The sequence below is a fragment of the Buteo buteo genome, chromosome 7, assembly GCF_964188355.1.
Source record: "Buteo buteo chromosome 7, bButBut1.hap1.1, whole genome shotgun sequence".
NCBI classification, from domain to species: domain Eukaryota; kingdom Metazoa; phylum Chordata; class Aves; order Accipitriformes; family Accipitridae; genus Buteo; species Buteo buteo.
The window spans coordinates 45,969,242-45,996,713 of NC_134177.1; the positions used below are offsets into that span (position 1 = coordinate 45,969,242).

General features: G+C 50.4%; 1 protein-coding gene across 26 annotated transcripts in view; it reads right to left on the reverse strand.

Moving 5' to 3' along the window:
• MSI2 (musashi RNA binding protein 2) overlaps nt 1–27,472 on the reverse strand; it is a 255,284-nt gene that overhangs the window by 33,824 nt on the left and 193,988 nt on the right. For all 26 annotated transcript variants that reach the window (XR_012651119.1, XR_012651122.1, XM_075033009.1 and 23 more), the window contains exons 8-10: nt 22,820–22,902; nt 13,666–13,780; nt 5,944–6,018 (exon numbers count right to left, since the gene is read on the reverse strand). Coding sequence is in view for 24 of the 26 variants with exons in the window: in XM_075033009.1 (XP_074889110.1) it covers nt 5,944–6,018; nt 13,666–13,780; nt 22,820–22,902 (273 nt within the window). In the remaining 2 variants the exon portion in view is untranslated. The remainder of the gene's footprint in view (nt 1–5,943; nt 6,019–13,665; nt 13,781–22,819; nt 22,903–27,472) is intronic.

Consider the following 27,472-nt stretch of genomic DNA (forward strand, 5'->3'; position numbering starts at 1 on the left):
TTGGTACCAGCTCCTCTTCCTCACCCAGAAAATAACTGTTAGACCTACTAGGCAAGCATCACAAATAACTTTTACACAAGAATAGCTTCCTGCCCAGCACCGATGGCCGACAAGTGAACAGTTTGTGACTGGTATCAGGAAAGAAACTAAATTAAGCTCTATAAATTAACAGACAGTTGGTTTCAATGCTCTCATAATAATGAAAACCACCAGTTTAGACTTTGAACTGATCTTGCGTTGCATTTTCACAGCACCAGGCACTGCAGGAGCGTGACCCAAGGCTGGGCTTGGCGGACTATGGAGTACCATTATTAATAAGCAAGTGTATTTCCCTGAGCTCTGAAAAGTTTGTGAAAATATTTGGTTTTCCCACCTCTCCCCATATACAAAGGTTTTAATAAGCTTTAACAAACATACAAGCAAACAAACCCTTAATTAAAAAAAAATAATTAAATATCTGAGCTGAGGGTTTCTAAGTAACTTTGACAATCTCCAAACATCCAGGTAAAGATGGAATAAAGTATAACTGAGATAAAAACAGTGATGGCAACCTCCCCGCCCTGCAGGCACGGCCAGCGGTACCCGTCCCACCGCGGGGTCTGCACCAAGAACACCGGCTGCCATCCCAGCCAGGGACCTCCTCACAGCGACACGCGTTACCTGATTTGCCTTTCCATTTCCAAACAGCAGAAACAGATTCCTGCACGTTAGTGCTGGAGAGTTCGCAACCAGGCTTTCTAATACGCTTATGGGTTTGATGCTTAAACGCACCTCGGGCGCTGGCACGGACTGCACTGACCACAGTGGGGGAAGACCAGACTGCTGGGAATACTGCAATTTTAACACGGAGTCACTCCTCTCTCCCCAATTACAAGTGCATTGTTGTCTTTTTTGGTTTTAATTTTTGCTGTAAACACACCTCGTATGTAACCATTCATCTCCAGATTCTTCAAACACTGGGTCACACACTTTGAGTGATGGTTGTTTTATTCTTTTATTAAATTGTCATTGGTACTGGTTATTTGGTGCGTCCAAACCAAAATATTAAAACTGCAAGCTAAGAGAGCAGCAACACAGCATATCCGTTGTAAACAATTTATTATTATTTTCTACCTCAGTTACTTACAGGAAAAAAGTCATAAAAAAGAAAAAAAGAAAAGCACAGATGGACTATTTACAAAAAATGAGAAAATTCACAATAGCTGAAATGTTTGCAAATCATGCACACTAAGACAAGTTCACAAAAGCAAAGCAATTCATAGCAAAAAAACCCAAACAAAATAATAAGAAGCCATACAGATTAAAAAAAGCTATTGCCTGCAGAAAAGTAAAAAGAAAACTAACCAATTATTACATCAAGCATCTTTAATGAAATGAACAGCATAGCCGTGTATTGTAGAGCCTTTGACACTGACATTTTAAACAAGTGGATTAACAAACATTAAAATGCATTACAGTTCTACTGTAAGCATGCAATTTACTTCTCACAAACTTATAAAATGGGTAGAAACACTTCAAGAAAAACAGAATTTAAATACGACGTGTGTTTTCTACCCAGAAGTCCAGAATCTGGTCTTGTTAAAAATAAAGCCAATGGATGGAGGCATTATCACATAGGCTTGCAGCTCTTCTGTGATTTGGGTGGAGATTCAGAGGCGCGATAAGCTAGCAGGGGAAAGCTTGAACCTCTTGCCAGAATTTAAGTAATTTGCCCATGATTTGCAAGCAAAGTCTGGAAGTAGAAGCGACTGCAGGGAGTATGCGAGCGCATCACCGGCTGCGAGACGAGGGGGCGGTGAGCGGCTCGGAGCCGGGGCAGGGATTGCTGCCGGAGGTGCGGAACTGCCTAAGCCCTTCGCTCGGCGGCTGCGAGCCACGGCCCTTGCGTGATGACGGCAGCTCTGGGAAGAGCCACCGACCCAAAGCGAACGGAACGGGAGGAAACACGCGTGGGACTGCTGTGCCCGCAGCCGCCAGCGCCACAGGGTCACACGTGCGGACGCAGGGCACTCGTTTGGAATAATTAAATAATAAACCCTGCGTTGCTAATGATCCTAGCGACGGGAGATGCTAGTCTCGCTCCACCCTAATTATGATTCGTGCTACTGATGAACAACTCTATGTTAAAAAGCGCCAATATCTCTCTTTGGGGCTGCTTGTGAGACTCAATCATCATTTTTGCTTCCTTGATAAAATTATTTCTAAAAAGTTTGTGAGAAGTCATGCCTTCATAACGCCCCTAACCCCAATCCTTGTGAGTTACATTCCAAGTGGGCATTAAAAACTCATAACAAAGCAGAGGAAAAAAAAATAAAAAAAAATAAAAAAATAAAAAGCAAACTCAAAGCAGTGAGGATATGGAGCCTTTAAAAAAATAAAAATAAAATAAAAAGTCCAGTCAATCAAACCAGCCAGTAAGAGCAGCATTTTTTCAGTGGACATTGATATTAAACATGGACCACCCAGGCTTTTTCTGTCTCTCTCTCTCTCATTAGCACTGTAGTAAACCCCGATTAATTTGTTATGCATCTTTAAGAACTAGTTGATAAAAATTATGTCTTGTGAAATCGGCAAATAGTCTGCAAAGTGAAATAAGAACAGAAATTAATAGATTAAACTGAAAAGATAAGTCCCAGAAATTAAAAAAAAAAAAAAAAAAAAAAAGAAGACACAGAAAGGGAGTGATTGCAATTAAAAAAAAAAAAAAGGCTACGTACTGAGTTATAAAGGCCTAGAGGAAAAAAATAACGTGATGGGAGAAGATAGAGCAGTCGCCAAAGTGATTGCGTGTGTCTCGCCCGTGGAGCGAGGGGCCGTCCCCGTGCTGGTAGGGAAGAGCGGAGGATGCGGGAGAGGGCCCGTCCGGGGACCCTGCCAGCAGCTCCGGCAGCCGGCGCGCCCCAGTACAGAAATGGAAATGCAAACAGGTGAATCATGACATTTGTAGCCTGCTTCACTTGGACAACAGTAAATACCAATAGGACAGTTCAATTCAGACCGGCATTCAATCTTTTTTTTTTTTTTTTTTTTTTTTTTTTTATTAAAGAAGTAAATAGCATAACCTGAGGAGGAACCGGAATAACGCCCGCTGGCAGGTGACGAGGCGCCGCAGCGCAGAGCCCTGCGGGACGGTGACTGCGAACAGCACGGCTCCGCAACGACACCCGCCGGGACGCCCTGCCAGGCTGGTTTACTGCAGCACCCGTGCAGGAGAACAGGTTTCATGACACAACTGTACTGTAGTAAAGAGCCCTGCCAGGTCCCCTCTATAACGAGCCATAGGAATACAGCTGTATCTCTGTACGTATTGTATTGCTGTGTATACTTATACATACACATCGATGCGGCTGCAACACCACCGTTGTTCGGGTACCGCAGAGCCGGGAGGCAGACGAAGCTCTCAGGCACGCTGCCTGGGATGCTCCTGCAGCAACGGCCAAGTATTTTTCTTTTCAAATCCTGACCCTGAGCATTCGGGCATGACAACTTCCTAAAAAAGCAGATTTCAGATTTCTCTCCATCAGGTTCGCACAGGCTCCTATCTCACGCTCCAAGCCACAGTTGTGCCACGGGCCCCACGGGCACTTCTGCAAGCGTCAAAACATGGGAAGGGAAGGGTTGGGGGGCTTGGGCTCTTTCGAGGAGGAGGACTGTGTGCTGGAACCACGTTTATGCTATTCGACCCCTGGCACTAAAGGTCTTTCCCCGTGGCAGGTGAGAGCAGCGGACGCTGGTGCATCCCCATCCTGAAATCCTGACCCGCTCCCAAAAGGCGCTCTCGCACCCTGAGCTGTGCTGCTGTGGTACAGGGCGCTCTGCCCCCAACATTCCTCCTTCCAAAATGCCCGACTCCAGGAACAGGGACACCCCGTCCTGCCCACGGGCATCAAACCCCTCGTGCCGTGCCCGCCGGCAGGGAGGGCTCCCGCACCCCACGCTGCTCTGACGGGTCGTGTTCTAGAGACCGGAGTCCAAGTCATCTGAGAAAAACCGCCTAACAACTCTATTAACAGTTCTGAGTGCTCTTAAGGAATAAATCGTCTGAGCGGGACTGGAGCAAACAACACGGGCAGAGCTTTAGGGCAGGGAAATCCAAGCAAGGCAGCGGAGGACTCTGAGCGTCTCCCCTTCGCTGCTCTGCTCCCAACGGCACAACCGGTGCCCACAGTCAGGTTCACCTGCTTTTCGGGGGTGACAATCTACTTGGATTTTCTTCTGTGTATTCAATCTCTGCAAGAGACTGAAAATAACTAGCAAATAACTGGAAGGCCCGTTTTGAAAAACCAGGCCCTTAATAAAAATATATATAATGAGGGCTAGTGTCAAAAGGCACCTCTGCTGTAAGCTGGCAGACATGTTCACTTTAGACGTGTTTATAATTAGAGTCATCTAAGCTCTGCCGATTTTCATCATTTAACTTATCAAAGGTGTCTCTCATTTAGCTGTCTTCGTACAAATCAGCTGGTACAAGGAATCGTGAGGGCCTGGGAGGGAAGTGTGAGACAACACGCGAACGCCTTCTGATCCTCCTTATATTCAACCAACGGCTGCAATCCTGCCAGCCTGGACCTCTGCCCGCCAGCTCCAGCGGCCTCGTCACCGCCAGCAGCCCCGTCCCCCACCGCTGCCGACCCTCCCTGCCCGGCACGCTGCCCCAGCAGCTCCGCCGCCAGCCCTGACACCCTGCTTGTTTCGGACCCGGCTCCGTTTGGGAAGGTGTAGCGCGGGTGGGGAAGAGGCAGATGAGCTCTAAGTACAGCCCTAGCGTTTGTGAACTGAAATTGAAAAAGAACGCCTAACACCACTGTTTCCCTTGGTGTTATTAAAAAAAACCGGCTGCACAGAAACTACTGTCCCAAGGACATTGTTTGTCTTACGGATGCTAATAATACGTACGCTTCCAATGCCATGTTTCATCCTAATGACCTAGAGCCGAACACAAGGCTGCATCTTCGCCCCAGTGTGCCGCAGGTAGAGCCGAGCATCCCTCCGCACCCTCACCCGCCCTGAAGGACCTTCTCTCTGTTTGGTTTTCCTCCCCGCGGAGCTGCTGCCCCTTCCTTCCCCTGGGTGGCAGCGGGCAGTGGGACCGCTCGTCCGTGACCCCCCGCGACAAGCGCGCTCCCAAATTTAACGCCCAGCACACTGGGGTCTCCTCGCCGCGGTGGGCTTCAGCTGTTAGTAAGCCATAAACACAGCAGCGTTGCTTCGCTTGTTAGTGCTGCCTGGGAAAGCCCAGGGCGAAAGGAAAGGAACCTCGCTGTCCTGGGTGGTTTCAGTCCCACCTGCGGGACGTGCTGGAACGGGAAAGGGCTTTTCGTGATCCCCGCCGTGTCCCACAGCCCGTCCGCAGCACGGCTGCCCCAACCCAGTCCCGCTGCAGCAGCAGTTGGCTGCCCCGCCAAGCAGAAGGGGGGGAAACCAAACCGAAGCCAAACCGAACCACCAACGCGTGCTAGAAACTCTTTCTGTGAAGGACACCGGAGCTATCGATAAAGAACGCAGGAAGGTTGGACCTCTCATTCCAAGACTGCACTGGTAATGAATAAACACTTACCGCAGGATAGTATGGGAACGTGTGTGCAAGTCTCTGTGTACGTGTGCGTGTCGGTGTGTATCTCTATAATATATATGAAAGGAAAAACCCATCAAAGGGCGGGTAATAGCTCTTAAATGATCTCTGTTGCTTCATGTTTTAACTTAAGAAGTTTGTTTTCAAATAACCAGTACCAATTTACACGTTAGTAAAAATGTATTTAAAATATGTATATATAAATATCTGTTTTAAAATAATAAAAAAATTTGTTGTTGTGTGAGATGCTCCCTGCAGACTTGCCTGTCTCAGCTTGCAGCTATGGATTTAAAAAAAAGGGAAAAAAGAAAAAAAAAAAAAAAGAAGGAAAGAGGGGGGAAAAAGTAAATCTGCAAATGAAATGTACGTACCTGGGAACTGATAGCTGTAACTTGGGGCAAATCCAGGATATCCTCGGCCATACGTTGCAACAAAATTCGGGTAACCTTGATCACAGAAACGTTAAAAAAAAAAAAAAGAAAAAAAAAAAAAAAGAGAGAGAGAAAGCGAATTTTGAAGATTAATAAAGGGTTTTTGTTTTTTAAATACAATGCAAAATTACATTGAGGATGGGTGAAACTTGATTTTACAGAAGGTATTAAAACCCAAGATTTATTCCGCTCATGCAAAACTGCAGAAAGGTTTCATTATTATCTTGAATAGAAACATCTAGAGCCGGCCGGCTTTCCTGCTCACTTCCCTGCCTGGCTTTGTGCATAAGACCTGTCACTCAGGTAATTAACATGCACTTTGGTATCTGAAGTCCAAGGACTGTGCATACTTGTTAGCTGGAAGAGTAAATGCCAAATGCTAAGGCTAAACACATAACACAGGTTTGCTCTGACATTTGGAGAGCTTACAATGAATGTACTTTGCTTCAGAGCTATTGACAGTTGGAGATTAAGGTAGTAGTAATTCTTTATCCCGGGAGTGTGAAGGACAACAGTTAACACATCAAAGAGTTAGAGGCAGCAACAGCAATGAGCCAGAGCGTCAAAGAGCTTTTAATTTTTCAGGAAAGTAAGACCCGGCTCTAAGAGCCACTTCCTAAAGCAATTTCTGAGATAGGCGCAGAAACGCATCCAACCTCAGGCAGCTTTTGAAATTTTATTACGAGAAAAATACCACTCGAGACCATTTTGTTAATAAAGGTGCTTAAGTAAATACATGAAGTGGCAACCCTGCCCGCTCTAACACAGCGGCCGGGAGCGGAAGGTAGTGTCGGCAAGAGGGCAGAGGGTGCGGGGGGCCCACCGGCGGGCGTTTGATGGACGGAGGGACCACCGCTCGGCGGTCAGCCCCGCGGGCGCTCGGCCGAGGGTTTCACGGCGTCACCCGGTCATGCCTCGCCAGCATCGCAGGCGGTCAGCTCCGACAACTGGGCCAGGGCAGAGGGGTTTCACTCTGCGGGCAGCAGCAGGTTTGCGTATGTGCTGGAGGTCACCCCGGTCCCTAAACGTGCGTGGGCTGGCAGCAGCCGAGGGGTCACATGCTGTGACACCCCCCCGTGTTTTAATTTTCCAGCCCTTATGCAAAACAGCTGTCCTCTCCGGTCCCACCGTGGCTGTCTGCTACAGCTAGTACGGCTGATGCCATGAGCCATCCTGTACACTAAGGAGATTTCCTAAAACCGTAACCTCGCTTCCAATCCTCAGCGTTTCCTTGCTCGGTTTTCTTAAAAACAGGAACTACCCCTTGCAATTCCAGTGCAATAAATGCTGTGTGACGTTCCTGCTGACTGTCAGCATCAGCCCAGACTCCTCCAGCCTCCAGGAAAGACCTCTCCAGACCAAGAAACCATCACGAAAAGTTTGCTCTCACTCCATCTGAAGTCAGTGGAAATCTTGGCAGTGATGACGGCAGCAGCTGGGCTGGACCCTGAGAACACGTTTAGCAGCTGAATGGTTCTTCTGGGGGTCTCCTATCTCTGCTTTTATTTATTCTTTAATGTACTCATACATCGTACAGCTCTTTTTCTGCCGCAGCAAGTCCCTCCACTTCTGATTAGATTTATATATACATATAACGTACTATTAATCATAATCTACAACTGGAAGATAAAAATGCTTGGATGAATTTTGATTATGGGATTAAGCAGTGCCAGGGGAAAGCAGCCCTGCGATCCCTGGACAGCACGTTGCGGCTTTCAGCGATGTGTACATACCGCTTAGCCCTTGCGTGTTTATTTCACAGCTCAACAGCTGGATTCCTTTAGAAATTAATCACCTCTGTCATTAAATCAGATCTTTCAGAGTTAAGCTTTACAAACCTCTTTTCCTTTTTTTTTAGAACAACAATATTGATAAATGGATTGTTTGCTAAGTAAGTAGCGCCATTAACACCACTGCGAGCTCCACCATGAAAAATCGCTCTGCGGCGTCCGACCGCAGCCCCTCTCCTTGCCAAGTGGAAAAAAATAAGTTTCATTCTGATTCGAGTGACTCTGGAGCGGATCCGTCAGCTCGCAACCGTTGGGGCCACGGGGGACCGACGTGCCGGGCAGTGCCTGAGGTCTGCCCTGGGGAGCGGGGGCTGCTGGTGAGGTCCCCGGCCGAACCGGCACGGTGGTGGGTGGCAGCTGCCCGTGTGCCCGCAGTGGTTTTTGGAGCTGGCAGTGCGGTGCAGGATGCCATCTCTTCTGCTGGCCTGCCCTGGGATGCTCTGCGGGGCCGGGGATGCTCCTGCCCCGGTGCATTCGCCTCCAAGCCCAGGGCAGCGTGCGGCACCGCAGCAGCCCCGCTCTCCTTGGGCAAACCCGGGGCTGCCTGGGGGGGCTCTCGCCTGCATCGCCAGTGCTCAACGCTCTCTAGGTCAGGCAGATGAAATCATAAATTTATAATACAGCATTACTTCAATTTTCCTCTTCATTTACTGCTGCAGTGCCCAGCTCTGCTCTAACGAGTCAAAGCCTGATCCACGCAGGGGAAATTGCCTGGCTGAATATCAATAGCGCATTAACACCATGCCCATGTGGATGCTTCATCAAGCCAAATTATGGCCATGCTGACCTACCCACCATTTCCATTAGATGCCATTCTCATCCTGCATTGGGCACCGAACAGTTTATTTGCTTCAGTAGTCTTGGGGAATGATCAATCTCTCTAATCATCCTTTGTTGCTAAACCAAAAATCCAAGTTTTGCCTGGATTACCTCTTCCGAAGCGAGACCCTCCTGGCCACGGAAGCAGAACTCTAACCAACAACCAACACCGCTTTCACACCACCACTTCCATCCAGCTCCTGCCTCTGTCATCGACGGCAGCAGGTCCGACGCACCCACCGTGCAGGCTGGGTGAACTCCCAGCCCACGTGCTGGAGCCTTGCGGAGCCCCGTCTCGCAGCCGGCCAGATCCTGCCCTGCGCTGGGTGCTCTCCGGACAGTGCTGGCATGCCAGGTCAGAGCCACGGCTGCTGGAAGCACCACGCTGACCACCCAACGGTCACGTTCTACCGGCTGTCGTGCTCTTGGTGGAGGCAACACCCAACGCGGCCGCGGAGTCCGTTACCGCCGCAGTGTGCGAGCAACCGCTCGGTGCGGAGACGGTCTCCCGGGGGAAAGCAAAGGCTCTGCTTCCAGGATGAAAACAACTGCCAACAGGTAACGCTGACCCTTCTACTAACAGCGTACCTGAGGGCATCACGGCATTCCTGGTGCTAAAGCCCATCCTGGTGGGCCCACGGTAAAGTCCGAGCTTTGCACGCATTCTACAAAAGGGGAGACTGGGCAAACTGCCCTACCTTCCATTCTGCACGGGCGATCTGCGGCCCTGGAGACCGAGCAGCTTGACACAGCACCTGCATAAGGTCACTGGAAAGGCAGGAGACTCCAGCCAGACTCCTGACTCCCCTCCGTCCCACCAGCACCTCCAGATGGAGAAACGGCTTTTCTGCTCCGGGCGGGGAAGTGTCCACAACCATTGAACCCAGCAATGGAAATGTCTTTTCATTTTTATATTTGGTGATCTGAGATGGACAAAGCTCATGGTTAATATGTGGGAACACTGAGCTCATTGGGGCCTGGGGACCTCTGCAAAATAAATTTAAATGCTCCAGTAAATGCAAGAAAATTATTGTCTCCCAATGTTGCTCAGAGCAAGGAATGCCAGGTCCTTTCCAAGGAAAGGCACGGTCCTTCTCCCAGAGCATAGCCCCATGCTGCAATAAAAACGTTCAGGGTCTTTCTCAAAAGAAACGTCCTGTGACCTTGACATAAGCACCTGTGGCACGAGGGAATGCAAACCAAAAATCATCTCCTACAGACACAGGGGGTGGTCACGCCCTAGGAAGCAGCTACGGAGAAGAAACACGTCTGCTGTGGAAGTTTCTCCCTTGGTCCAACAAAGTTGACCTGTCTCCTACTTCAAGGGAATTAAAGAGCTAAGCTAAAGCCGGCCGCAGCTGCGTTCATCAGCGATGGCTACAGCGGGTGCTGCGGCGGGAGCCCGCGGGGTTCCGGTAAGTCGCGCCAGCCTCCTGGGAAGCCTGCGCTAACGAAGGGCTCCCCTTCCTGAATCGTGCCTCAGAGGCAGCTGCTACTCTATTAAACAGAGTCTGATGGAAAAAAGGAATGACTTTCTTTGAAGGGCACAAGCTTCTTTTATGCATGAGTTCAGCCTACCTAGATTGAACGTGTGCAGTAATGCAGAGCCCCGCTCTGCCTTGTGCAGTGATATAAGCAGCCTGTTAGAGACCTTCTGAAATCTGGTGTTCACATCAGCCATCATTTCGGCAGGCTGGGGGTGTAAGCTTTACGGGCCAAGCGCTCCCGTCTCTGGAGCAGTTTGCGAGTTCAAAAGAGCCCAACTTTAATAAGAAACACCAGCAAGTCTAAGATGCCCACTGCCAGAAGAAACGAGTGCTGTGGGGCTCCAGCTCAGATGGAGCAGCGCAGCGGTCCCCTCCAGAGCCGGGTGTCACCGCCGGGATCACCGCAACGGCAGCCGTGACATCCCAGACGCACAGAGCTGCTTCAGATGGGAGGGCAGACAGAGACAACCTGCTATTAACGTTGCTCCTCGGTTGCTTTCTTCTTTTCTCTCTTTTTTTCCGAGTTTTCAGGTACAGACCTGAACGGAAGGCAAAAAGCCGTGGGGCAACGCAGTGACACCCGCACGCCCTTGGGCGATGGGGGTCCTGGTTTGCACGCCAGGACGAGGTGACAGAGGTGAGGCTTCTTCTGGGCACACGGCAAGCTTCTCGGCCACCGAACTGCTCCCACTCGGCTGCAGATGTGTGCGCTGCCTGCTGGGGGGACACGGTGCCCGTTCACGGGCATCCACGGGGCTGCCAGGGAGAGAGATCACTGGAACTGAAACCACTCCAGCCTGCTCTTTATGCAGAGTGGCTAATTAAAGTTCCCCATCTCCCGCAAGACTGCGCGCATCCCATCAGCAGACAGAGCCCGAGACGGCCCAGAAGCAGTCCTGGCAAAAGGCTCAGCCTGCCCGTGCTCTCGGAGTCAAAAAATCCTTTCAGAAGAACACTTTAATTTTGTTCCAATCAACCAAATCAGCACAGAAGCGGCTGCCTACGCACCTTTAGACCCCGGCTGCTGCAGGCTCCTTGGGGAGGCTGTGATTAATGAAAAAGACCAACTTCCTTAATAGCTTTGGAGGGAGTCGCTCCCCACTCTTTCCTTTGGGTTGTCTCGTGCGTTCGTTCCTCTGATTCCCTCCTCTGCCCATGAACAGCATCTGGAGAAGGTGACCTTGAACAAGGGCTTCTGGAAACAGGTATAAAAATCCTTGCAGAGCAGCCCCAATCGCTCTGTTTCAGTTTCAGGAACGGGGTAGGGCAGACACCAGCCTCCTGGGACCTCAGCAAAACGCTCGCCTACTGCAGACGCTGCCTCCGGCGGTACGTTACTTTGTGCGCCTCATCGTTTGATGGGTTAATTATGCCCCTCTCCCTGCGGGGATGGGGTCCCACCGTGAGCGAGCAGCTGGGGGGGCTTGGGAAGGAGAGATTCGGGCTCCCCGCTGAGCCACTGCCCATCAGGCCCCTTGAAGCCAACTCTTACAGGCAGCCTTTGAAAACAGGGATTTATAACAGCCATACGGACAGCCTTGCTCTCGTGTGTTGCCATTTCCTTGTTTAGCACTTAATTATTTAATACGGTGCCACTGTAGCAAGCAGGAACTTGGAAGATGAAAAAACCAGCAAGAGCAGATAATGAAGCATCTGGCCTTCAACACGAATCAATCATTAATTCTGAGCAAGTCACCCTGATTTGAAATCTAATGTGAGCATGTTGCGAGAACGGCCGGAGCAGAGCCGGTCGGGGTGACCCGACCCACCCCACCGCAGCGGGACGGGAATTTGCCAACAGGCACCCGCGGCACTTGCTCTGCGCAGAAGCAGATCTGCTCGCTGAGGGCTTCTTCCCTTAATTCTTGCATCTCGAAACGATCTTTTTCCAGAGAGGCAGCCCCAGTGGGAATGACTCGCGCCGCACCTGAGGGCTGAATTTTCCCTTCAGTTCACTGGGGTGGACCCTGGCTCCGTTCGCTCCTTGCCTGGCTGCGAGGAGAATGGTTGAGGCAACTCTGCCCATGGTGAGCAGAAGAGTGAGACTGCCCGGGGTCTTTTTGCCTACCCAGGGTGACCTGAGCTTTCTCCTCCAGCAGCTGGTGGGACTGGCCAGCAAGGCGGCACACACCACCTCCACCACCCCAAACCTCAGGCACCACGAGCGGAAAAGAAGGAGAAACAGCAGAAATAGAGTACATATGTTCAAGCACATTGGGAACATACAGGTAACAAAATCACAGACCGACTAGAAGAAGATAAATATTTTAACCGTAAAATGTAATTTCCAAACACTATGGGGCAGGGCGGCGGTGGAGTGTGGGGACAGAAAAATAGATGATCAGCTGAAATAACCGAATTACACATCCCAGAAATGGATCGTTCCAGCCACACGAACAGAAGTACTATTAATTCAGAGATAAAGCAAACATGGCAGGGAAGTTTTCCCTATCAAATCAAGCGGTGCCTCAAGTCAGACATCTCAGTATAACAGCCTGATACTCATAGGAACCGAGTCCTCTGACCCGACGCCCACTCCAGGAGCCTTGGGGTCCTCCAGCATCTCAGACAGCCTGTGGACCTGCTTGGCAGAGCTCAGGACAACTGAGCACCAGCTTTCGAGGCTGGTTTTTGTGCTCAGTTTCTGGGATCTTCTAAACCCAGGACAGAAAATTCAGAGCATCCTGGAGGGGCCGCGTACCAGGGACGCTAGCCTGGGAAAGGCTCATTTCTGCCTGGGCACACCTCCAGATGCCCTCTTGTTCATGCATGCTTTATGGACACAGCAGGTGACAACCGAGGGCAAGTCCAGTGATACAAAGGGAACAGAAAGTTGAAAATATATGGGGCTTTACAAAAATACGTCGGCAATGGGTTAGCAGCATTTCGGCTTAGTAAATCTGAGGACAGAGTATCGAGAGGTTGTCACGTTATATAGAAAGAACAACTATCTAGGCAGAAACAAATGAGAACCAATTATAACTAAATAGACCTCATGCACAAATAGAATTTTGCCATTAAATATCATTTATCCCATTTAATTAGTATTTTCTGGACACAATACTCTGGACTAAAATACCGTTCCATCTCCTTGAAACTTGTAATTATTGTTGCGACCTACACTCTTACGCATCTCCCTGCTTTCTCCATCTTGTATGCCATTTAAGAACCGGCAAGATTTTCAATTATCTATGCTGAACTGTCAAAGATACCTTTAAAAGAAGGGGAATAATGTGTGACTCAATTCCTCTAAAAAAGGGGAGAGATCATTTTTAGTCAGAATGAACACACTGCATCTTTCATCATTCTATTTTTGCGAGTAAAAGTAAAACAGGCTATTTAAAACATCCATTTAAATGCAAATTTTTATATTCCAGGAAGGGGGGGGAGTTAATCATTTACCACAGACAGGATTATTTTCCCCACTCCACCCCTGCTAAAGTTTTAGACTCGCACCCACACAGGTGCAGGGATTTGCTCATCCCTACAGCTTAAGCATTCAGAAATCAGGGAGACAACACGGGAGCCGCTGGCTCCGGGGGACGTGTGGTGGCTACGGCACTTACCCAACATTCCCATCCCTAGCATAAAAGCGTCCATGGTATACGGTAATCCACGTGCCCTTCCTCTCGTCCCTGGTGGAAACATCACTTCTTTAGGTTGTGCTTTCTTACATTCTACCTATTGAGCAGAAACATGTACAAATGAGATGCAAATGAATTCCATGTAAATGTCAAATGCAGAACTGATCTACTTCAGGGGGGAGTTTTATTTTTAGCATTTACCTCCCCACACCGCCTCCCCCTCAAAGGTGAACTTTAAGAATAGCGTAAACGTATTTAAAAGAGCAAATGTGTATGTCTCTTTAAACACACATAGCAAAACCCCACTGGAAAGATGACAGAAATGCTGATTTAAGAAGTTGCCATGTTCCTGAAAGGAAAACCTGTGCTGCGTTCCCTCTCAATGGTACTCGCGGGCGTGGAATGAATGGAGGGAGGTCTCCAGCACAGCTCTATTGCAATCGATAACAGAAAATGACTCTCAGTGATCATTACAAAAAGCTCCTTTTAAAATAGGAATAAAGAATCAATATTTCTACCCAGCAGAAAATTTCTGTAAACCCTATTAATAAACGATCTGCATTCTTTCACTTCCAGTTACTCCTGCTGCCTTTTGAAGTTGCTTAATGCCACTTGAACCACATGGCGAGTCTCCACTGACGCCTTGTGAGAAGTGGCGAGCCAGCCCGGCCGGCAGCGGGACGCCCAGGACCCCCAGCCACACCGCCGGGTGCTGGTTCCCAGCCTCTTTTTGGATAGGAAAAGGGAGAAATAAAGCACTTTCCCACATTTTCTAGCTCTGGCATTACCGACTTGCCGCCCCCCCCAGCAGACTGCCCCCGCACTCCCCTCAGCACTGGCCCTACAGCCGCACTGGTAAGCTGGTTTGGGGCAAACCAGAGTTATCCCAACGCATTTCTGTGGCTCTACACCTTAGTCCATGCTCTGAGCAACAGGAAAATGTGCAGACACGCAGCACAGCCCTGCACGGGGAAGCCCCAAGCTGCCGTCTGCCCCACCTGTACGGTTTGCAGGATGAGAATCGCTGGTCTAAGGCTAAGGGTCTCGGGCTGAATCCAGAGTTTTGAGCTTTATGCCTCTAACTTTGTTCTTCAACCAGTTCCTCAATCCTCTTTGCACATTTACGCTCCCCCCAGCCCTCTCCCGGCCAGACAGGAGCGGGAGCAGGGGATGCCGCAAGCTGGGGCCGTGCTCCCGGCAGACGTGGTGGCACGGCCACGGGCAGCCCCGCTGCCCTCGACCCTCCTGTCCCGGCCGTGGGACCCCCTGCCCGCGGGCAGGGGCTCGGGAACGGGGCTGCTGGTCGCGGAGGGTCGGACCCAAGCAGGGTCGCGTCTCCCGCATCGCCTCCGGCACTCGCGCAAGGGGGCAACGGTGGGCGTGCGCCCCGCGCGAAAGCAGGCAGCCACCCCAGGCAAACCCGGGGATGCAGGATAATACGGGCTAAACATCTCGGTGCCTAATAGCCCGATCGGTGACTGTGTATTCATTGTCTTATGAAAACCAACCGCCTGTTCCTAGGCAACCCGATCAGTGAAAATTTCAGGTTTATACAATTTTCATTTAGGTAACATAAAGGTTAACTGACTGTAATGGGAGTATTTTAAACAAAACCACCTACTCCCCCCTTTCTGCCGCAAACCTCCACAGACCGTATTTACTTTGCTTGCTTGCAACACTTCCCGAAGCTACAATGCTCAGACGCTGCCAACGCTGTCAAAACACGCTCTTCTTGCAAACAGGCTGCCCCAAACCAGTGAAGTTGGGAGTGAAAAGCCTCCTGGAGTTCAACTTCTGCCACTTTTCTGCCAAGAAGCATTTGAGTCCTTGCAGGAGGCAGCGGGAGAAGGGCAGAGAGGGACTGGGGACAGCTGGAGCGGGGAGGTGTGCGTGCAGAGCCCGGACCGCCCTGCGCAAGGGAAATGGGGAAAACGGGCGAGCAGGAGCAAGAGCAAGAGCGGTGTTGAAGAGACCCGCTGTCCAGACATCCCAAAACTCGGGCGCTGCCGCAACCGGGCCAGCGATTCCCTCCGTCTCCTCTTCAGCGCTGTCGGGGCAGAAAGTCTGGGAGAGAAACATCCCACGGAGAGCTGCGGCGAGGATCGGTGTGTCCTCCAGCCGGGGCCACCGACCTCCGCACACCCTGTCCCTTGCACACCCCTGCACACCCACAGACTCCCACAGGCACGTGTGCCACTGTGCGCGTGATGGAGAGCCCCCCACTGCCCCCCAGGGTTCCTGGGCCCTGATATTAAGGCAAAAAGAGAAAGAAAAGGAAACGGGAAACTTCCCATCACTGAATTTGTCAGGCGGGTGCTCGCCCACCGAGGTGCCGCTGCCAGAGCAGGGCTGGGGACGAGGACAGCGCAGGATACCTGTGCCCACTGCCCAGCCCCGCGGGGATGAAGCTTTCAGAGCTTCCCAAGGAGGCTTAAGCCTGAGCCTTGATGGTGGGTTTCAGCCTAATTGGGCTGCGTGCCCCCCCCGAAACCTCGGTGGCCCCAGAAAGCCCCAAAGCCTGCCGCTACCCGCCCTCTCCATCAACCGCCCAAGGGACACGGCGAGTTCAAAACGCCGAGCGCCAGCGCCAGCCTCCCTCCCCACCGCCCCGCACAACAGCTCCGCAATATCCTCTGAAACTGTCCTTCGCTTATTTTTAATCAGAGGGGCATTTAACAGGAGTATGCCAATCTAATTTCTCCAGCCAAACGACTGGGGGTGAGCACCAGAAGTGTGTCATCTCATTTCGCAACGGCGTTTTTCGGGTTCGCCACCACTCCAAATGTCACGGTGGCATTGGTTACACCTCGCGGCCGCTGGTGCTGCGAACAGTCAGGATGATAAAAACAATCTAGCCTGGCTCGACGGACAATTAACAGGAAAATGAAGTTTGGATTAGCACCGTTAGAAACAATAACCCAGTAATTAGCTTCTGCAACCACAAAACAGCCTACCGCTGCTCTCTGAAAGACTAGCGTAATTTATGATTTTCACAGCACACGAGGATATAAAGGGAATGGCAGTGAGCTGCAAAGAAGTTTTAACTGGGATTTAAAGGGGAAGAAAAAGTCACCAGTAGGAAAGAAAAATAATTCCTAAGCCTTTGTAAACAAATATACCCCATACTGAGGACAAAAATATTCTCCGTTATCCAGCAGAGACTCTTTCCCCCTGGGAGGGATGACATGCAAAATACAGGATGAGGAGCCCCGGCCCTGCTCCACCATCCCTCGGGAAGGGGCTGCGCGACCCCGGCCCCGGCAGCACGCCTCGGGTAGGTTTTTGCACTCCCCGTTCACCAACGTCAGGCCTCGAGGTGCCCTGTAGGAGCTGCCCACGCACCCATCCTGTCGGCGAACGGGGAAAATGCAGCAACAGGAGGTGAAGCCCCATGGTAGTGGACCAGCGGTGGGCCTGGCCGGTGCCTCGTCACCAGCAGAGGCAGCAAAAGTGGAAAAAAAGGGGCCAGGCTGCTTTTCTGCAAGAAGCCAGCCCACTCCTCCATGGGGAATGGGATGGAGATGGCCGTAACCATCCTGCAGCCACGGTTACCGCGAGGGTAAAACCCTGGAGGCAGCAGGGACGTCCCACGTGTGCCGGCAAAGCGGGACGCGCAATGGGGCTTCTCCGAGAGGGAATATATCTGGATTTACGAGTCAGTGCTCAGCTCTGTACCGAATCACCCCCAAGAGCCCACCCTATGCGGGTACTTTGTACATAAATCTGGATCTTGCACAAACTTTCAGTTCAGTATTTCTATGCGTCTTAATAATTTCCAGATTTTTTCCACCTCCCCTGTATGAGGGATGTGCTTCACTTTCAGCAGCCTAACAAAGAAAGTTTTAACTCTAAGGCAAAAAAAAAAAAAAAAAAAGGCAGGGAAACTAAAATTCAGTATTTTTGTTTAGTCTAGTTTGGAGAATTAACATTACACTGGGGTACTCTTGGGTCAAGCTGAGCAGTCAAAGCCACTAGAACCCAGGACGGCTGAGATGGGGAGTGAAAAGCCTCTTATACCCAGCGCAACAAAACAGGCTGTCAGCTCTCAGCACCAGGATGTCTCAAAAAACCCGTGGCTAACAGCTTTCCAGGGAAACCAGGGCTATTTTGAGGAAAGCAGAATGCGCACATATTCACAATGCACAAACCCCCATTTTACCACCCAAAGACAAGGCAACTTTGTCTTGCCAGCAACGTGCGATTCATAGTTAGTTGAGATTCGATTACCTTGGGGACGCCATGTCGTTCATGCCATGGCAAGCCAAAACTATCGCTCCTCTAACACAGAAATCTGTATTCACCCCGTCCTGCTGCCACGGCAGGGCTACACCAGGCAACAGAAAAAAGGTTGTAGGCATATTTAAAAAATGCATTAGATCATTGACAAAGGTGGGGTGGGGCAATGGGATGGCGTGTCCTCAGACCGTAAGAGGAAAAGTTAGCAGCTACGGGTGAGCAGAGGAGTCTGCCAGAGTTTCTTGCAATTCATCCATTCAGTTTGCCCCCCAAACACCTGCTGACACCCAGCGCTGGGCAACTCCTTCTTGTCCTGGAGAACCCAGCCACCCCTGGAGACCCTGGCAAGGGCAGCGTCACCGTACGACTCACGAGCAACATCATTTAAAGCACACTGGAGACAACACTATAGGAATGCATCCAACCTGCAAGCGGTCTGCGGTGTCCTTCAGCTGACAGATGGGGTGTACAACGCTACCGCACCTTCAGCCTCTTCCTAGCACCGGTGACACCTTGCGTACCTGCCTGCCCAGCACCATCCTGCACGGGGTCCTATCACCCTCACTGCAACGAACGCCCTGCAGAGAACCTGTCACTAGGACCATCGGCCTCTTCGCACGACAGTTCGCACCAGTGCCCAGACATGCTCTCCCGCAACATCCCGCCACGTGTCAGGCTCCAGCTCTACAAGCTGGTAGTGATCCTACAGTAGGAAACAAGGAGCAGCAACGCTCTCCCGTGACCTGCTGACAACCAGACCTCCCATGGGCAGGCACGCTTTTAGCCTTGGTGCCCGCATGCCCCATCCACGATGACAGCTCGCTTCTGATAACTCCTACAAACGTGTCAAGTGAAGGGACAACCTCAACTCCAACGAGTTTCCCTGGGATTGCAGTAAGGTCCTCGAACTGGAGCTGCCACATTTAATTCGTGGCCACTGGAGGTTGTTTCTTAACTCTCTGGTTATTTGCTTTGAGTGTAAAATGAGGGTTAATGCCCCCATGGAGGGCTGGGAGGGGTGAGGGAATGGCAAGGTGTGATGAGCTCATGGGCTTTGCAGACTGGGGACAAAAGCATCAGAACATGCTTACAGCACTAAAACCATTTGCTCACAAGGGAGAAGGGTGATTTCTGGATCCAGATGAAGCACATGCCCACAAGCAAACCTCTCATGTCCTATAACTTTCCCCTTTGTCCCTTGATGTGCCTTCTGGGCAAGCCAACGCCACATCTTATCTTCAGCCCTCCAGCCACTCCCTGACCCAGATGCTTTGCACGCAGAGATGGCAGGGTCAATTTGGTCAAGCCTCCCCAAAGATATCTGCTCCAGAACCAGCTACCTACAGCACCCCAAACGCCTGCAGCCCAGGGTCATGCCTGTGAACAGCCGAGCAGCACGACATGCATCCCCCCCAACACAGCCAGCAAACCCATTGCCACCACCAGTAAGACACCAACTGGAAAGGCAGCAGGATCATACATGAGGCCCAGCACCACATCTGGGGCTTGACCTCTGCCTTCCACAACATCCAACTGGCAAAGGACCCAGTGGCTTCCCAAAATGTCTGTGCAAGGTTGGAGGTGGTTTGCTGGTTGCGCGTCGTGTTTCCTCTGCTCCCCGCTGCTGCATGGACCTCAGGCACCGGTGGTCTCGTGCTCCCTCCTGCCTTCTGCACGTGGCGCACAATTTAGTCGTTCCAGGGATGGAGGTGCCTTAGACTACAAGCTATTTGGATGAAAACTCAAAGGCACGTGGTGTATGATATACACATCTAAAACGTCACCACACAGCGAAGGCTGCCAGTCCAGGGAGAAGCCTGAAGAGTGCTGATACACTAAAAAACCCACAACAAAAAACCCACAAAACCCACAAAATCCCACCATGAGAGAGAGAAACAGCCACAGCGCTGTTATGTGCTATGCAGCGTCAAAGTCTATTTTAAAACAGCCTAACATTTTTGTCAGCTGCTCCAGAGTCTGACTTGAGATCCTGACTTCAGTGCAATGCGCCTGGGCCAAGCTCAGCTCATAGCACCGCTTGTTGGCACTAGTCCCACCGTACCTGTGATGTGAATGACTCTATCACAGTGGGATCTAAGGGAAAATAAATTACTCCATCACATTTCTTTTCCAGCTACTTTTGCACCCCCTTAGAAAACCAGGTTTCTCTTTGCAAAGCAGCCTGCTCGTGTCAAAGGAACAGTATTCTGGGGTTTGGGTTTTATTTGATCCCCCCCACAATGTTTGGAGAGCATCTTTGGCCTCCCACGTAAATTCCAAGTTTCATTTATTAAATACCTCACTGGCATTTTCTTTTCACTTTCCCACTGCTCGTTTAATATTACATTTGACATTCTAAGCTTTAGGGATGGCAACAGAAGCAGAATGGGTGGGCTAAAAATAGCCTGCCAGGGAGACGGGAGGCTAGAAATAGGCTCGTGAACAACAGCAGCCCCGCTACCCTTTGCCTGCCCCCACGCTTTGGGAAATGACAACATTCGGGAGATGAGAAAGAGCGAGCTCAGGGTGAGCCGTGGATGCCCCAGCCGAGCAGCCTGGGGATGGGGACAGGGACGGGGACGGGGTGTCCCTGTCCCAGCTCACGGAGCAGCTGCAAACCCCATCGTCTCGAGCTGGGGCTGCAAGAACCCATCCCCTTCGCAGCTCAGCGCTAGAGGGGGAGATCTTAAAAACGAAGCAGGAGCGGTCAGTCTCTGAGGGTGCTGCGGAAAGTACGTCCGCACCTAACCCTGACCCCCAGCCGGCTGCGTGTCACCTCCAGCCATCTGCACCAGCTCACGGTCACACACGCGTGCACAAGCTCTCCTGCCCCTGCATGGGTTTGGAAATTAATCTGCAGACGCATCAGCAATACGATGAGTCAGTCCCAAGACAGGACCATGTCTCATCTCCTCCCTCGTAGTCTGCTTTTAAAATTAGTGCTGTAGAAGGAGTGAAAAGAAGAGAATGCTCAAAGCATCGTGGCACCCGGATCATGCCCCAAGCAGGCACAGAGAGCCGGGAGGAATATCTCTTAATTATCCGCAACAACAAAACACCAACAGCCTACACTGTTTCTTTTGCTCTTTGTGATGTTCCTCGAGTGTTTTCGCCCCGTCCCATCCTCCACGTTCCCTGCACTGCTGTTACCTTCCTGCGCAGCCTTTCATCTGGGAAGAAATCCTCCCAACAGCTCTCCCACCACCCCTCCCCTAGCAGGGGTCTGCCAACACCTGGGTAAGATTTTTACAGCGCACGAGTGCAGATCCCGCTATGAAGCGCCAAACAAAGCGCCCTGCCCTGCTGCTGGCACCGGTTTTGCCGGGATGCACCGGCACCCCGCTGCTCCTTCCAGCCTACATCCAGCACCTCACCAGGGCAATATGGGCAGCACTGAGCTGCTCCAGAGAAAAACCTCTTGTGTGAAATAACCAAGCCTACGGAGTACAACATGACACACACCCACCCGGATGAAGCAGTAGGAAAATCCTGGAGCGTGGCACTGCAGCTCTTCCCTCCCAACTGACAATCTTACCTAAATTTACGTTCCAAGTGTTTCTAATTTGTTGCTGGGTCTGTCGTTTGGATGCTGGAGTGGGGGTGGTTGGGGTTCGTTCTTTTTGTTTTGTTTGAGCGCACATTAATCAGCATTTAGTAACTATATACAGAGGAACGAGCCTCCCCCCCAACCCACACGTATTTCAGGCGAGGTATCGCTGGTGGCAGGCAGGAGACCCCAGAAGCAGGAGGCGGCTGGGGAAGCGGCGAGATGCTCGGACAGGGCAGAGGCAAAGCCTGCAGCACCATCCGAGATGGAACGAGAGGCTTCCCGCAGGGCAAGGGGAACTGCCCCAGCCCTGCCCTGCCCTGCCATCCCACCACTCAGTTTGCCAAGGGGACCCTTACTTTTATTTCAGATGCATATTGCAGTGAGGAACAATATGAGGAATATTATTTCAGTGCCCTGGGAAAAATTAGCAAGTCAAATATTGAATCAGGCCTCCAGCATATGCCAAGGAGATTGCTTTGATCTTATCCACACTAAAAGCTCTATTATTGAATTTAAAGTCTGTGAACACGTATCAGACCAATATACAATGCATATCTGAATACACATTTGAGAAGCAAAGGATGTTTTGACAAAGGGAAAAAGAATATTTTAGTTGAAAATATCTAAGTTACTGCATCAATTGAAATACAAATGCCCATTTTCATCTGGCTCAGTGGCTTTACTGACAGGGCAACCTGCAACCTGAGACTTGACTGTCATTTAGGAGAAACTTCACCCAGGTCTGGCTCCTGGGTAGGGCCTGGGTGGAAAGTGATTGCAGCTTGATGGCAGAGAGCCATGACTTCCCGGGGGACATGGTCCAGCAGGCAGCAGCAACGTCAGAGCAGTTATCAGGACTCGGGAGCTCGACCAGAACGGCTATTTTGGGAGCACAGTCTGTAATGGCTATTCCAGTCCACTTCCCTCCTGAAAAGCCCCAACGCAGCCGTTCAGCGGCTGCCACGGCTCTTCCCAAGAGCCGGCGGGGAGGAGGAGGAGGGCTTCTCCAAGGCTGGTTGAGAAGCTGAGCAGGTCGATGCACACCATCGTCAGCCCTTTGCCTTCCCACACCAAAACCTGCCCCGGGGCGGCTGCCTGAGCCTGCAGACAACGCCTGTGCTCCTGGGGGGGACAGACACCCGTCCTGCTGGAAGGGGGACAGGAGCAGGGTCCAAGCAAGCCGTGCTCCTGTTCCCACGACGCCTGCGCTGGGTACGCTGTGCCCAGCACCTAATTAACCTCACCGCGAAGGTTGTCCCAAAGGGCCACCACCCAGGCACCGCACACGTCTGCGACAAAGGGCGAGAGCTCGCTGCCACCGACACGCGCTGCGTAACAGAAACAACTTACCATTTTATTATTGATTTCGTGGAAATGAATTTCACAGACTTTTTCCACCACGTCTTCATTTTCAAAAGTTACGAAGCCAAATCCTATTTAATAAAGAAACAGAAAGGGGAGGGGGAGAGGAAAACATTAGTGAAGTTAAACAATTTCATTTTAATAAAGCATCGCTTAGCCACGGGGACTTTGGAAAACTTTCATAAAAATATGCACGTGTAAATACACCTGCTGTCTATGGAGCTCTTGCTGAACTTATTACAGACTAATGGAGGGAAGAAGCGTTGTCTCGGGGAAAATTAATACGGTTCTGTTCCAGCTCTTCCATAGGATTTAATGGAGAATTAAAACCTCCTTATGGATTTTTTGATCCATCCTGCAGAATTTAATGGATAGTTACACCCCAGTTACATGATGGCTCAGAAACTACAATAAGGCCGTATTTTCTTTTACACCTTATAGGTTTTTAAGAGCAATCTCTACAAAACCCAATTATATTTCTATGGAACCATATTGATTCTATCTCTTGTTTAATTCCACGGGACTTCTCCATTAGAGCTGACTCATTACATGACCCCAGAAAAATAAAAAATCCGGGAAGACAGAAGATGATTCCTCATTCACCCCCGGCGAGGCAAAAAATACCAATGCCTCCCCAAACAGGCAGCAGCACTCTGTGTTTCCATTCACTTTGAGCAAACAGCAAACATCCCCGCTGCTGCGTGCCGGGGCCGGCGGTGCAGCCACCGCAGCTCCGTCCCACGCGGATGCAGCCGGCCCCGCGGGTCAGCCGGGCTCCGGAGGTGGTTATTTGTCCCTTTCTTCCTGAATTACTTCCTCTAATACCTCATCAGGACATCCTGAGGCCTCCCAGAAACCATTACTTTTAAGGCCTCTGATCTAATCATTCCTCTCTTCTCTGCTGCTGCTTCAAAGGAGCCGTGGATTTGGGCTGGTTTAGGGTCGTTTGATGCCTGCTGCCTGCCTGTAGCTGTACACTGTATTTGCTCTGCTGGGGCCAGGCTAAAGAAATCTGGCAGCCCACCACAGCTATACACAGTCGTGTTCCCTGCTCCTTCCTTAAAAAAATAAAAATCAAGCTAACAAACAAAAAACAATCTAATGTGCTACATTTCTGGCAAAGGCTTGATGAGTCAACATCGACACCAATTAAGCTAATGAAATCTTAAAAAATTAACAACAGGGTGAACTTCATCTCCCAAACTGCACTGAACGCTGCTGGACTCAGCGCTGGTGGAACCGCACGTGACGTCTTCGTCGCCCCGGGCTCCGAGCCAAACGAGCCAGAGCCGGGGCGTCCCCAGCAGCAGCCTTCGCCCCTGGCTGGGGCAGCGGGGGAAAGAAGAGGGAGAGGAAACCAACGCTGCCCGGTGTTATTTTCCATGAATAGTTTTGCCCAGTGAGCATCCTTCTGCTCAGCCATGCGCGGCATTAAAGCAGTTTTGTCTTTGCTGACTCCGGGACCCAGCTCCCGTCTGCCACCGGCCGCGTGTCCGTCCGTCCCAGCCCCCTGGCTGTTTGGGAATACAGCAGTCAAGCCTCATCTCGCGCCCGCTTTGCTCCCGACACATCCCATCTGCAGTCAGCAGCCTCCAGTGCCGAGCCTGCTCCCGCTCCGGCAGCGGCGAGTGCCGTGGTGGTGTCACTCCGACCTGCTCCCTCTGCCCGACCCAGCGCTCCCAGCAAGCGCCCGGCAGTTTCTGTGCTGGGATCCCAAACCAATACTTCATCGTTTCAAACACACGCTAGATCCGCTTTGATGGGGTGCAGCGGAAAATATTAAAACTATACCGGGGTTTCGGCAGCCTACAGGTACAAGATATGTTTTGCAGGCTACAGGACTTGAAGCTGTAAAGTGCATTTCAAGGCGAGGTCTGAGCAGCTCCCAGACGGTTTGTTCGGGAATGCCCAGTACATGTAGCAATAGGGAATGCTCCCATCCCTCTTTGGAGCCTCTTATTGGGGGACAAACCACCAGAAAGGGTTTCTAGGTCTCCTCCAAGGCATAACACATCATCCGACAGCATATCAGACTCAAGCCCCGCGCTCAGAACACTATTTTACTTTGCACTTAAAGCATGTAGCAGCTTGAAGTATTTTACTTAACTCAAGTCTTTCATTTGCCTTCTAAATTACTCCATTTAAATCTACCTTAAACAGACCTGTAGTTAGAACTAAAATTTTTGTGGTTAACTGGCTGAATAGGGCATCCCAGGAATCCCGGAGCATGCTGCATTGGGCAATTACCGGAGCTGGGAGCAGCACGCCGCCGGGGACTAGCTCTGCCCAGCGCAATGAGACGGCCAGTCCGGGTCTACAAGTCATTAATTGTTTGAGCACCAGCAACATCTTCATCATTAGTAACTCATTAGTGAGTACTGCAGTTGAGGATTTCTCTTTCAACTTTTGTCAGGTCTCACTGCCAGGATGGAGGAGAGAGAGGGAATTTAGAGGAGATTAGCCTTAATATGCATAGCACCGCGAGAAAGCCCACTGCAGTCATTACACATTTGGACTTGGAAACAAGTTTCCCGTTCTCGTCCCACTCCATATGGCTTAAACACAGGTTTATCAAGAAATTATTTGTCTGATTAAATCAGATAGCCACCCAGCTTTCTGCATTTACAGATTTTATAACAAGAATAAAATAACAATCCATAGGTGTCAACACTCATTTACAGGTTTTAGAAGATCTACGCCACTTAGCACAGGCTGGTCGAGGTGGCTTGGCAAGAAAAAACAGACGTGGTTGGGTCTGTAAGAAAACCCAACACCATCCTTTATTCCCTCCTCTCTGGAGCTGGCAGATGGGCAGGGGGCTCGCAGGTTCAGGCCCAGAGCCCACGCAGGGCGCTTGGTCCGGAGCTGAAGGCTCACAATATTTTACCTTTACCGTTACCGACATCTTTAGCTGATTGGGAAGCAGCCAGAGGATTTTAATATGGACACATACAGGCACTTAAAATCCATAGGATGCTATTGAAGAGAAGCTGTTGCTCCTTAACGGAACAATCCCCAAGAGATCGTATGCTCCAGAATTAAAAACTCCACAGAAGTGATGGGTAATGGGTCCTTTTTTTTTGTTACACTTTTTGAATATCAGATTCCAACTTTTAATAGTTGCACACACACAAAAATATTACAGCATGCATGCCTTATTAGTTAGCATAATGAATACATGCTCATTTTTAAATTACCAAAACTCTCAGAAACCTTCCTGGACTAAATAGACAATTATTTCTTCTGAGAGGTACTAAGAGTCAACAAAAAAATGGTTCTCGGAAAGTGTATGAAAAAGATTAACACAAAACAAAGAAGGCTGTTTAAAATGGTGACATAAATAGGATTCCGGTTGTCAAGGAGCACACATTTTAAAATGAAATTATACCGCATCCTTCTGAATGAAGCTATTATTGGAAGCTAACAAGCTCTATTTAAGAGATAAGCATTTAACAGAGTCAAACGGTTGGGTTTTTTATTCAAATGAATAAAACTGAATATTCATTTGAATAATCTTTTCTGTAAAAGAAAAGACAAAGAAGAGGGAAAAAATAAAGTAAGAGGCAAACAGATGCCCCCAAACGAGAGGCTCCGAGCCAAGCGCGATCACTAAAGGAAGCCGAGACATGTATTCACGACCTTCAGGTGAAAAAACCCTCCTTTAGCATCTGCTCGGAGAAAGGAGTCATTTCACTCTATTCATCTGCTGGTTAATGGGCACTGACAGGCACCGAAACGATGCGCGAGGATCTCCCAGAGCCCCGGCGGCTGGGAGCGAGCCTGCGCCGGGAAGGGAGAGGGTTTGCTCTGCCTGGGGAAAGGGCAGGCGGCCGCACGCGTGCGGCGCTCCGGCTAATTACGAGGAACGGCCTGGGCAAAGGAAGGAGACGGAGGAATCTGCTTCGGCTAATCAGAGGCTAAAATGTTTGGGGGTCAGTTACCAGGGGATGCAGCTGCCTTCAGTTGAAGTAAAACCCGTGGAAGGTACTCGGTGCCGCTGCGGACCAGGTCCCTTTTGGGATAGGTGGCTGACAGAACGGTGCTTTTTTAACAGTGACTCACAAGAGGGGATTTTTTCACTAGGAACCAGATACAAGTGTATTATTCACAGGGGAGGGAAAATCTGGCACAATACCTTTCTTAGCGCGAGACAAGATAGTCTCAAGTACCCAAATAACCCGAAGTTCCCCTGGAAACCTTTCCAATGAGCCTGCAGATGCCAGCCCAGACGCTTGACGTCCGATGGCACAGGACGCATCCTCCGACACACCTTCGTTACACCGAAAAGCCTCCTTCGATCCAGAGCCTAGTTCAGCCCAGAAAGCTGCCCAGGCCTGTGGGTGGACGGCTCCGTGCCGCAAAGCAGAGCTCAGCTGCAGCACTTTCTGCCATGGTATTCCAGAAATAAGAGAAACACTGTTCAGAGGAAGTGGCTGAAACCATTAAAAGATAAAAATAATTTTAAAAAAATTGGTAGAAGCCATAAATAATATTAAGAAGCCCTATGGAAGATACCAAACATCAGTGCTCCTGTGCTCTGTGTTTTGTTTTTTTCACACTCAAACCAACTATATTTCACACCTTTGTCGTCACTTGAGAGGTTTTATGTCAACCTCGGTAAAATATAGCCGAGCTGACGAC